The sequence below is a fragment of the Lactuca virosa genome, chromosome 9, assembly GCF_052849685.1.
Source record: "Lactuca virosa cultivar CGN04683 chromosome 9, Lactuca_virosa_CGN04683_v6, whole genome shotgun sequence".
Lineage (NCBI taxonomy): Eukaryota > Viridiplantae > Streptophyta > Magnoliopsida > Asterales > Asteraceae > Lactuca > Lactuca virosa.
Genome location: NC_136434.1, coordinates 198,193,625 through 198,206,973, shown reverse-complemented (window position 1 = coordinate 198,206,973; position 13,349 = coordinate 198,193,625). Strand labels below are relative to the sequence as shown.

The following is a 13,349-nucleotide window of genomic DNA, read 5'->3' as shown; positions in this document are numbered from 1 at the left end:
TCAAGTAAGAATGCGAGATTGAACACCAGATGTAAATATGATCTTGTTTCAACTCTATTACGCTTTCGAATGTTTACAGAGTACAAAGACAGGTCTGTAAAAACTCTCCTCCAACTCATGTAAATATCCCTATTTATAGGGAACAGAAAGCGTACAAAAAATATACTAAGGCATAGACACTTAAGCTTCGAATAAAAGCGCCTTAGTAAAATAGATTACAAAACATTCGAAGAGTGCAAAATACACTTCAACTAATTACAACATTTAGACCCTTACAATCTCCCCCTTTGTAATCATAGTCGACCTTCTTAATTTGTAAGAATCTGGATGGAATACAACATCACTCTTCGAATTTCCGTGTACCAGGAAATTATCTTCGTTAGCTCTTTCTTATCTCCTTCATTGTTCTTCTTACAATGATTCATACGAACAATTAAGTTCGTATATTGAGACATTGAATATCTTTCCACTTCACATGCCTGAAATAAGAAACGTTTTGCTTTTCCAGCCTTGTCTTTTACTGCGAAGACCATCCCAAAAGGCTTCAAGCAGATTTCACCATCAGCATACTTTTTCAATTCTGCTTGAGTCTTCGTAGGTGCCATTGGAGCTTTTATTTCCATACCTTTAGCTGTAGCTAACTCCACATCTGTTAGAGCCAAACACTCATAATAATTTTCGATGAAAATCTTGATGTGAGCAACCCCAAGCTTAAATTCATCAGGTTCAGTGTTTTGAAGATATGAAAATGATTTATCTTTCAAAATCAATGCAACTTGTATAAGATCATACAAGTTCATTAATGAAAAATCTGCAGTTGTAAATTCGCAAATATTTCCATTTGCCCTGGCAACCACATACTTGATATTTTGGACTGTGTTTTCGAACACCACACCCTTTTTCATACTGATAACTTTCTTGATCTTCACCAAAGACCAAACTTCCTCAGGGGCTTTTGCAAGAACAACATGAAATCTAATTTTCATGTGAGTACCATCATCCTTTTCTTTGATATTTCCTTCTGCTTTAAATTGTGGCATGATGAACATCATTTCATTCATTGGGAAGTTAAGCTGACTTGTATCAGTATTCGTAACCATATAACTCTGTTTTGGTTTCTTCTCGAATGAATACATATGATTATATGCAACCTTGGCTTCGATTGTTTCATAATTTTAGTGTTTGGACGGATCACCTTTGTCCATACCCTTAGGATCACTAGCACGTTGTGTCATTATGCTTTGAATCAACCTTAGCTTTTCAATTTCAGCTTCTGCTTCAGCTTTCTTTTCTTCTTTCGACTTTTCCACAACTATCGTTTTCTCTTTATCTTTCAAAGTTGAATTATCTATTACCTCTTTTGTTTTTGAACCACTCCCACCAGTATCAGCAGATTTACCAATCACAATTGCTTTTGAAACTGGTCTTGTAATTGGCATAGTTGTTACAATTGTTGAAGTAATCGGCCCAGCGGATGCAACAATTGGCTTCGTTGATTGGATCTTCGAAGAGAACACCTTTCCCACAACCTTCACATCTTCACCACCAGCCTTCGTATCTTCAACTTTTCTTTCTCCCCCTTGCACCCCTATAAAAATAGGTGGGGCATCGGTTGTTGGTAGAAGGCTTGATATACGAGAAAGAGGGGCCAGTTGCTTGTGTAAAATTGCTTCGAATTGGGTGAACTTCTGGGATAAGAATTCTGGAGTAATCAAAGAAGACGAAACTGGCTTGACAGATAGATCTTTTAACTCCTTCAGCAATGTAAGCACTTCAACAAAGTTGTTACTTTCCATGGTAGAAAGTTGAGTAAGTTGAGGACTCATACTTTCGTATAATTTGACAAATTTTGTGACAATATCACAAATAATGTCAATCTTCTGACTCAGAGATGCAAAATCCTGTTGTACACTAGCAACCTCCTTTTGCATATCTTCACGAAGTTCACGAATCTGCAAATTAACATCCTCCCTGACTTTCTTAACATCTTGAACAAAGAGAACATGTCGTTCCTTTACAACTGTCTTCAAGTCTTTTAAATCTCCAACAAACTTTGAATTTTGAGAATTTATCCGTAGCTCATTGTTTTGATCAATATGATCAACCTTCTCCAAAATTCTTGACTCAGAGTCTCTAACCATCCCAGAGACTTTACCCACTATCTTGGCTTCGAACATTTGCAACATAGTATCAACTTCCAAGCTTGAGACTGGCGAACCACCCCCCAAATCAGCTTGAGATTGAATTATGGAATTCAACTTCATATTCAAAATTTTAAATTGTTTCATCGTCATCAACATATGATCTGGAAAATCTTCTTCTTCGTCATCAAACTTTAATTCATCAAACGTGCCTCCAAAACCTTCATTGTCAGTGTCGGTTTCCATAAGAACAGTTTCTTGAACAGGCGAATTAAGTTTGGGTATATCAGTAGATTGAGAAGAAAAAATGGAAGTAAAGGGTTGATTGATGATATTTTCGAATGTAGGGGAATCAGTGGTTGAAGTAATTGGAGTGATTGGTGGAGGTAAAGAAACAATATTTTCGAAGGCTATAGAAGTAGGATGACCTTGATCTTCTTTCTTCGAGTCTCCTTCACCCATATTGACATTTGCATCCGTATCAGATACGTTTGCAGGGATGCCTGAAGTTCGTACCTACTCAGAAACTGATTTGGCAGCCGAATCTTTGGGTGGTATGAATATTGTCTGCTCAGGAGTTGAACTTTCTTCGTGAAGAGTTACTTCTGGTGTTTCAGGAATTCTTTCATCGTCATCTTCTGTAGACTCAGTGGGAAGCATAAGCTTTCGTGTCTTCTTCTTCTTCTTTGACAGATGTTTGGCCATATCCTCAGCCCTTCGTTTCTTTGACAATGGAGAAACAGGTGCTGGCACTTCACGAATTAAAACACCTTGATGAGTAACTTGAGGCTTTCGGACCACTTTATGTGTTGGTGACTTGCTTTTATGTGTAGACTTCATTTTGATTCTTCAAAACATACCGGTCTTCGAAGGAATGGCTACTTGCTCTTGAGTATCTTCAACAACAGACTCAATCAATTTTGTCTCAGCCACAGACACTTCAACTGTAATAGGCTTCTTCTTTGGAGATTTCGTAGATTTCAATTCTGTGACTTTGTTTTCAGAAGAACTAGTTTCATTCTTCTTCGACCTCTTGGATTTCCTATCTTCCCTTTCCAATAATATCCCAGTTTCTATAGTAGAATTAATAGTTTTCAAATAAGCCACCAAGACAGAATTCGAAGGATCAACTCGTTTTAGCATAGCATTAGGAATACGAGCCACAAATGGAAAATCTTCTACATAATCTGTGACATCCTTCGGAATGTGAAATGTCTGGAAAACAGCTTTTTCTTCATCATTGGGTACCAAAATCCCCTCTTTGTTGTAAAAATATTGGAGAATCAAGCTCTAGTACCTCACACATGAAATTCCATGAAGAGCATATGTGTGTTCTACACTCTTTTGAAACTCCTTCCATAACTGTGTAGAATAGTCCACTTGAAGATCATAGTATAGCCCAACAACCATGACATATACCTCCATTCTTCCTTTATCGAGACCCACAGTTCTACCAGGTAAACACCTCAGAAAAATACCAAATAGAAAATTCCAGATACTAGGAAGACCAAATTTCTTAAAATCACTGATCTTAGTTAGTTGTGGTTGATAACCCATCTCATTGAACATATGAACAATTTGAGGGAAAGTGAAATCAACATATGGTGGTGAATTTGGAATTTCAAGAATTTGGCAAAAGAGTTTCTTTGACAATCTGACCTTTTTGTCATTAACCATATTAAAAGTAATAGCATTAAAAGCTTTGTTGTATGTAGCCGTTAATCCTACTTGAGAAAGCCATGACATCGGAACTGAAAACTAACTGGATATAGCCTTTGACAGAATAGAACTCTTTAAAGCAACAATTAACATCTTCAATTCTTCAGGGTGTTGAGAAACATCAGCATCCAATTGATAATTAGTCCCTTGAATCTTCATAATCGGTAATGAAGTCACATCTTCAGTGGTGTAAGAAGGATCAACATCGACATGAACAGAAGTCGCCATTGTTAGAGTTTGAAAGCTTTGATGATCAGAGATAATAGGGAATTTTTTTTGAACGCGTAAACTGATAAGAGACCTTGGAATCCCCTTTTATATGTAACCCTAGAATTTAAATTTGAAGCGGGATGAGCAATTAATGATATCCGACGTGGCACCTTAAAAGTCGCATCAGTCTGCCAAAAAATGTCCAGGTGTCAAAAAGTAACTGTCACATTGCCTTGAAACAAGGAAACGGCTCCTCCCACAGTCTGTTTGTGTCTCGTCAAGGAATAGTAACCGTCAGCATCTTCGGATGGAGGAAAGGCTCTTTCACTTTTGGGATGAAAAGCGAAGTCATATGCCAGATGTTTGAAATCATCAGCCTGAGTTGGTATTACTCAGAACCTCAAGGATTTCATGAGTGCAGTGTTCCAAAAAAAATTTAGACGAGAAGCAATAAAAAGAAAAATTTGGGATACTGATGTCAAAATATCAATTTGACACGAAGCCTGATATAACCCCGGGCAAAGATTGCTTCGTTAATCACCAAGAGAGATGATCAACAACTTGTGTGTGTTCCCGTGAAATACAATCGAATACTTGAAGAGAAGTATCGAAGGGCTTCTTTTATAAGGTTTCATGGGTAGCTATAAAAATTTCGTTACATATCATCCTAAACATAAGGTGATAAATTGTAACAGAAATTACTTGTTTGACCATTGTAATCAGTGACAAGTTTGCTTTGAAAAAATTTTAATTGACTTTGGATTTCGAATGAAACTCACACGGAAAGCATATTCACGAATTTTTTTTTTGTGCTGGATCTTGTTGGGTAACAAACATCATGGGTTTCGAATGTTTGATCAAGACCACTCATATGAACAGAATATGATTTTGAGTTTCGAATGTGGGTACTGAAACAAAGGTTTCGTGAAAATCTGGAACATAGTTCCCCGTCAATTCCTTAAAAGTTTAGATTATTGGGTTTCACCTTCATCACGGTCTCATGATGTCAGATCATGAACACAAATTTTTGATATGTCTAAGTCTCGATTGGTGTGTTTAGAGACCTCTCAGACATGTGTCTTCGTGTGTGATCGTGTAAGAACTTTTTGGATGAAAAAGATGGATAAAAGACACGAAATGTACCTATGTTATATTTGGACAAAACAGTAAACTCTTAACTCATTGTGAGAAGAGTCAGGTAGCTCAGGAGACTAATGTGAATACAACCCTGATTTGGAAGAAATTTTCGTGTGAAATATTTCATTAAGGCTTTCGTACACATACATTGAGTCATTGGAGGCTTTGGACAACATGCAGCAGCATGCTTCTAGGGACAACATAACTAGTTCAAACATTTAAAGATTCGTAAGATAAATTTACCTGACCCTAGTACTGCAGGCATTATCCACTGTTTATCATCATGAATATCTGCAACAAAGTACTAAAAAGAAATAAGAAACAAAATATTTTTGTTGTTTTGATTTTTCGAAAATAAAGAACGAAATAAAGAGAAAATATTTTTGATTTTTTTGATTTTTCGAAAATTAAGACAAAATAAACGAAAATCTTTTTGAATTTTTAATTTTTCGAAATTTAAATGACAAAACAAACGAAAATCTTTTTGTATTTTTAATTTTTCGAAAATTAAAGAACAAAACAAACGAAAATCTTTTTGGATTTTTAATTTTTCGAAAATAAAATGACAAACGAAATGTACTTGTTGCAAATAGACGAAATTTTATCAACCCTTGAAAAATGATAAATCTACGAATTCGAAGGGGTCGAAGCGTTGACTATGAACAGTAACCTCTGAAAACTGAATGACTTTGCATTGTCTTTTATTCAGCGCCTCTGAATCATTCCTGGTCAACCATCATTCTCCTTTTTCGCATGGAACAGAATTTCCATCGATCATTCCAAGTCCTTCTAAAATTTTTACAAAGGATTTTTCATCTAAAGATGTCGTGAAAATATCAGCTAACTGATCAGTTGTTTTTACGAAATGCACTTCAATATTTCCATCCTCCACGTGATCGTTGATGAAATGATAACGAAGAGCTATATGTTTAGTCTTCGAATGCTGCACATGATTATAACAAATTCTTATTGCACTTTGAGAATCACAATATAATGGATTCTTTTTCATATTAATTGCATAATCACGCAATTGACTTTGAATCCATATAATTTGTGATGTGCAAGCAGCAGCAGCCACATATTCTGCTTCAGCTGTTGAAATTGATACACATGTTTTCTTTTTCGACTGCCAACTCACCAATTTGCCATCGAGAAATTGACATCCGCCACTTGTGCTTTTTCTATCAAGATTACAACCACCCAAGTCTGCATCCGAATAAGCATGTACAAAGAACCCAGTTTTCGAAGGATACCACAATCCTAACGAAATTGTTCCTTTAAGATAACGAAAGATATTCTTCACAGCAGTGAGATGTGGTTCTCGTGGATTTGACTGATACCTAGCACAATTACACACAGAGAACATGATATCAGGTCTACTTGCTGTAAGATAAAGTAATGAACCAATCATGCTCCTGTAAAGAGTTAGGTCAACTGCAGGTTTATCAAACAAAGGTTTCAACTTTATGCCAGTTGCCATAGGAACTCGTAACTTTGTGCTATTCGTCAATCCAAACTTCTCTAGCAAATTCTTCGTATATTTTTCTTGATTAATAAAAAATTCATTCTCTGCTTTGACGAATATTCATTCCAAGAAAATTATTGATTTTTCCCATCATGCTCATTTCGAACTTACTTTTCATCAGATCTTCGAATTCTCTAGACAAGGCAGGGTCAGTTGAGCCAAAAATAATATCATCAACATAAATTTGAACAAGCATTAGATGATTCCCAACTTTCTTTCGAAATAATGTGGGGTCAACAGATCCTTGTTTAAATTTAGATTGTTTCAAAAATGAAGTAAGAGTTGCATACCATGCTCGTGGTGCTTGTTTTAAACCATAAACTGCCTTATCTAAAATATAAACATGATCAAGATGTTCTTCGTTAATAAAACCTGGGGGTTGTTCCACGTAAACAGTTTCTTCAAGCTCTCCATTTACAAATGCACACTTCATGTCTATTTGATAAACATCAAAGTCTTTGTGAGCTTCATAAGCCAGAAATATACGAACAACCTCGAGTCTTGCGACAGGGGCAAAAGTTTCTTCATAGTCGATTCCTTCTTGTTGTGAATATCCTTTAACAAAAAGCCTGGCTTTGTTTCGAACAATATTTCCATCTTTGTCGGTTTTGTTTTTGAAAATCCATTTTAACCCGACAATCGAAACATTTTCAGGTTTAGGAATTAATCTCCAAACCTTGTTTCGTTCAAATTCAGACAATTCAGATTGCATCGCACCAACCCAATCTGAGTGTTCCATTCCAACCTTAACTGTTTTTGGTTCAATTTTAGAGATGAAAACATTGAACATGGAAAATTCTTGATGAGTATTCAATACCTCATTCTTTGCACGAATTTGAGCTCTTGTTAAAACATCCTCTTGTGGATTCCCAATTACTTGTTCCTTCAGATGATCTCTTGTCCACTTTTCTATTGGCGGATAAGCTCGATCAAATTCCAAAGGTGCATCTTCGTATAAATCATCATTCTCTGAACCTGCAATCGAACAAACATCATCAAAATCATTATTATTCTCAATTTTTTCTAAATGCTCCCCCTCAACATCAGCATTCAATCTCTCATTCTCCCCCTCGAAAGAATGCTCCCCCTCCACTGGATTATTTGGCATACTTTCGCCTATCTCTTGAGAAGTGGATGTTGAATCATCAGTAAACTTCGTTAATTCAGAGAGATGGTTATCTTTTGCATTAATTTCAGGATCAACAGCATGATCTGAAATACCAAAAATTAAATCATAATCAATATCTAATGTTTGTGAAGGTTCAGATTCATCTTGTATTTCTTTTAGAATAGGATGATTGTCAAAATGCGTTTCAGTTTGTTTAATATAGTAATCATCAAATGTAAGATTAAAAGTTTCTTCAACTTTTCGTGTTCTTTTATTTAACACACAATATGCGACTGAATTATGCGAATATCCCAAGAAAATCCCTTCATCTGCTTTAGCTTGAAATTTTGTAAGATTATCCTTAAGATTCATAATAAAGCACCTGCATCCGAAAACATGGAAAAATTTGACGTTAGGTTTTCGATTGTTGAGAATTTCGTATGGAGTGATGTTAAAACGACGATGGATGAAAGATCTGTTTTGAGTAAAACATGCGGTGGATACTGCTTCAGCCCAAAGGTATTGTGGAAGATTCGCATATGCCAGCATAATGCTTGCTGCTTCGCATAGAGATCTATTTCTTCGTTCAACGACACCATTTTGTTGTGGTGTGTATGGAGATGAAAAATTATGCGAAATCCCTTTGTCCACCAAAAATGAATCAAGAACATTGTTCTTAAATTCAGTTCCATGATCACTCTTAATTTTTCGAACAATCTTCTTCAATGTTGTTTCCATCTTTTTGATAAAGTCAATCATGATTTGTGCAACTTCGGATTTAAGCCTGAGAAAATAAACCCACGTAAATCTTGAAAAGTCATCAACAATTACTAAAATGTACCGTTTCTTGTTGAGTGTTGAAACTATTGATGGACCACACAAATCAATATGTAAGAGCTCTAGAGGTGCGACAATTTTCGAATCTATCATAATCGGATGACCTTGTTTATGTTGCTTGCCAACTTCACAAGCTGCACATAAAGAATCATTATCAAATTTAAGTACAGGTAAACCTCTTACCAGATCTTGTACAACAAGTTTGTTGATGTTTCGAAAGTTGAGATGAGAAAGTCGTCGATGCCAAAGCCAACTTAAGTCTGATGAAGCTTTCGAAAGAAGACATATAGCAGGTTTGCCTACTATCGGATTGATGTCCAAAGTGAACATGTCACCTTTCCGTTTTGATTTAAGCAAAACTTCTTTAGTGTTTACATTCGAAATAATGCTTCCTTCTTCATTAAAAAGAACTTGATTGCCAGTGCCCACAACAAGTTGTGAAACACTTATCAAGTTATGTTGAAGACCTTCAACATAAGCAACATGATTCACTGTGAATTGTCCGTTCGTGATCTTCCCATATCCTTTGACTTGACATTTTTGATTGTTACCAAACTTCACTACTCCAACATTCTTTAGGCTTCGAAAATCACGTAAATTCTCCTTCTTCCCAGTCATGTGACGAGAGCAACCACTATCAATGTACCATTTATTATCATATTGATCGTCACATAGTACCTACAATCAGTGGAAAAATTTAGGTACCCAAGGCTTTTTGGGTCCTTGGAAATTAGATTTCAATTTCGAATGTAATGAATAACTTTTAACCCAATCACAAACTTTGATTTTGAGACTATCAATTAAGTTCACATCATCATTTATAGGAACCGAAACATAAGATTTTGATGGTTTCGGATGTTCACCGACATTACCCTTCGTATTCTGAGTTTGTGAATGTACATTCTTTGCTTTCATTACTGGTTTCCATGCTTTGACTGATATGTTTGAATCCTTAGAAGATGAACTGCCGTTTGATGAAGTATTCATATACTTCTCATAGGCTTCATGAATTTGCTCCTTTGAAAATGTACTCGACTGATACATTTTTCCTTTGCCTTCAAGCCAATGATCAATGTTCTTCCTTGAAGTTATCCCTTTTTTCATGTGAAATTTTCAAAGTTTGTTTCTTCGTATGATTAGGAAAATTTGGCTTTTGAGGAACAAAATCAACTTTTGGATTGGTTAGAAAAGATTGAGCATAAGATGTATCAACAGTCGATTTAAAATGTTGATGTTGAGAGAATTTTTGTGTTGGATTTGATTTATTTGAAAATTTTCTTGGAATATTAGTTTCTGAAACTTTCGAAAACTTTGGTTGTTTATTCACTTCATACCTTGAATGATTTGATTGTGATGAAGGTTGATTATTTGTTGAAAAAGAGGAATTTTTAGCTTTGAAAACATTTTTGGGTGATTGTGATTCAGACAAGTATTTATTTGTTGGAGCGGGATTTTTATTTTTGTTTGAAAAAGTTGCTGAATCTGTTTTTGTCATTTCATCTGACATCTTTTGAGACTCAATAATCTGCCAAAATATTTTCTTCGTAGCTTGTCTTTTTGAAATGTTATTTTCCTTCGAAAATTTGTCAATTTGATCTTTGAGTTCCTTGGAGTTTAGTTTGACAACATTTTCATTTTCCATTACAACTTGTTTTGAAATCTCTTTTTCAATTTTTGATTTTTCAACCCATTTTCTTTGTGGTTTTTCACGTTGAAAAACATACGAATTCTTTGTTGGGTTGTTTTCAACTGTGCTTTGATTTGCGAAGAAACCTTCATCAGTTGTTTTTAAATTATCTTCTTCAACTAACTTCTTTAATTCTGGTTTGATATTCTCAACATTTCCAGTAGTTACGAATACTTGATTTGGAAAAATGACATCATCTGTACACTTGAAATTTGGATAAACCACAGTATTCGTTTCAAGATAGTGAACACCTTTTTCATTCATTACTTTTTCGAACTTTTGTGTATCACCATACACTTGATCAACCACAATTCGAGGAATTTCTTCTTCCTTTGAAAATTTCTTTTTCTTCGAAATATTCTCTTCATTTTCATCATCGCTATCATCAGTTTGACTATCTCTGATATCCACGAAGTCCAAATCACAAACTTTCGAAGTTGAGGGTATATCAGTTTCTTTCTTAACCATCAAGTCCTTAACTTTTTCTTTCCCTTTAAATGTTGATGCAACATTAATAATAGACAACTGGAAACAATCAATATCCTCAAGATCACTAATTTCACTAATATTGTCAGGATTATCTTCAATATCAGCAAAATTAGATTGAGAATCAGATGTTGAATTCTCAGTCTTTTTCAAAATTTGAATTTGTTCAGATTTAGTCAAAGTATCATTCACTATGTTAACTAATTCATTAGTATCAAGACATTCATCAATTTTGACAATTCCATATTTATATCTATCATCAGGAACTTTGTCAAATTCAACTATTATCTTCTCACAATCATACGAAATATTATCTACCTTAGCTCTTTCGTATGCTAGAAAAGGTAGTAATTTTCTATGTTGCTCTTTACTTATTTCACATGAATGATGTAAATCAGTTAATTTGCCATAAAGTCTCTTAGCAGAATTACAGTATATGTTTCTTTGTGCTAGTAAAAGTTTGACTTCATTTGATAAAGTATCCCTATCACACATAATATTCGTTATTTGTAATTCCAAACAATCAACTTTACTTATTTTCATGTCTAATCGCTTTTTGGCCTCTAATAACTCCATGGACAACTTGTTGGCCTAATTGCTAGCAGACACAACAATTGAATGAAAATAAGTAACAGTCTCATCAAAAGATATTAGTTCATAGTCATAAGCATGTGTAAGAATATTAAAAGATTCGAGAATATTACGTACCTTTGTTGTCATTGGAGATTTGTCTGCTGCCTTGGATACGAAGCATCTTCCTTTCACTTCGAATTCCTCTTCATCTGAGTCCTCCTCCATCTTCGCATACATTGCTCCATGTGTTGAATTCCTCATTTCTTCATCGTCTGATCCGGATGACCAGATTTGATAAGTTCCATCCTCCTCCAGTTCACCCTTTGCGACCAGTGACAAATTCTTAGCTTTTGCACGAACCTCCTCAAGCCTCTTTGCATAATAAGCCTTATCTTTTACTTTATTCTTCTTCTCATCCTTCTTCCGCAGCATACAATCATTCGCAAGATGATTGGCTCCATTGCAATAATGACAATCTATTCCAGCATCACATTTCAGCTTTTTCTCACTCTTTCCTTCAGACACCTTCGAATCTTTCTTCTCAACCTTCTTTTTCTCCTCAACAACAGTTTTACTCACAACACTTCCTTTTACCTCAGCAAGCTTAGCTTTCGGATTGAACGACTTTTTGAAAAACTTCTTAACATGATTATTCGAGTAAAATGCTATTGCCTCATCATCCAAATTCATGATGAATCCCTCTTCTTCATCTAAATCACCATTTTCAGGTTCTTTCTCAGATATCTTGGACACAAGTGCCAATGGACCTCCCAAATTCAGCTTCGATTCCTCAGCTATTTCATTAACCTCAATTTCGTGTGTCTTCAACTGATTGTACAAATCATTGAGAGTTGATGTATCAAAACTTTGCTGATTCTTCACCATCATACTCACGCTTCTCCGTTCTTTTCGAAGACCCATCACAAAGATGAGATTGAATTCCATTGAAGTCCTGGTAATTCCATGGCGATTGCAACGATAGATTAACTCGTTCAGACGATCATAGTAAACTTCAATTGTTTCACCTTCTTTTTGTCTGAAATCTTTCAGCTCGACCAAACACTGTTTGACTGAATTGATTTTCGTCTTCTCACTTCCTTGAAACTTATCTTTCAGATTGTTCCATATCTCCTTAGCAGTTGTACAACTCCTTACGTAATTGTACACAACTGGACGTAAAGCTCCTCGCAATTCCCTCATACATCTCTTCTCCAGTTTCTTCAGACGATCAGTTTGATTTTCAACACCAGAACTTGCAGAAGATGATCCAATTGCTTGAACATTCACTGGAACACTGACATTTCCAGTGATACATGACCACAATTCTTCATCAAGACCATTCAGATAATCCTGCATACGATCAACCCACTGATCATAATATTCAGAGATTAGCATTGGAATTTTGGTCGATGATCCTAACAGATGAGAAAACGAGGTCATCGAATTGAGATTGAAGCTCGCCATTGTTGTACGTGTCACACCCCCAAACCAAGGATGTCGGAAAGGTCCGGGGGTGGGGGACTTCATGTATAGTATCACAACGAGTATAATAGTGCTCACAGTAAATACAACCATCATAAATATAATTGAAAAGGTTACATCATAGTATATGTTTGCATGTTTCAAAATCAATTACATTATGATGACAAAATGAACTGTTTGACGATTTAACGTCCCATCCTCAAAATGTTGTCGCTTAAGAGGGTTCGGTCCGAGAGGGTTCGGTCTGCTGAGCTTCGGTCCGAGAGGGTGTAGTTTGCTTCTGACACCTTCGCTTCTGACAAGTTCGGTTCCTAAGATGTTCGGCTCCTTAAGAGGGTTCGGCTCCTTAAGGCTGTTTTTCGCGTAGACTTCCGTTTTCGAGCTGTTTTTGTCTAATTCGAGGGTCGGGATGCCCCGAGTGATTATAAAAAGTTGAGAGAGATT

General features: G+C 35.6%; 1 protein-coding gene across 1 annotated transcript in view; it reads right to left on the bottom strand.

Moving 5' to 3' along the window:
• Positions 1-4,253: 4,253 nt before the first annotated feature.
• Positions 4,254-13,349, bottom strand: part of LOC145140180 (uncharacterized) — a 39,983-nt gene continuing 30,887 nt past the window's right edge. The window contains exons 3-5 of the mRNA XM_079073756.1: positions 7,843-7,944; positions 5,451-5,498; positions 4,254-4,258 (exon numbers count right to left, since the gene is read on the bottom strand). Coding sequence (XP_078929882.1) covers positions 4,254-4,258; positions 5,451-5,498; positions 7,843-7,944 — 155 coding nt within the window. The remainder of the gene's footprint in view (positions 4,259-5,450; positions 5,499-7,842; positions 7,945-13,349) is intronic.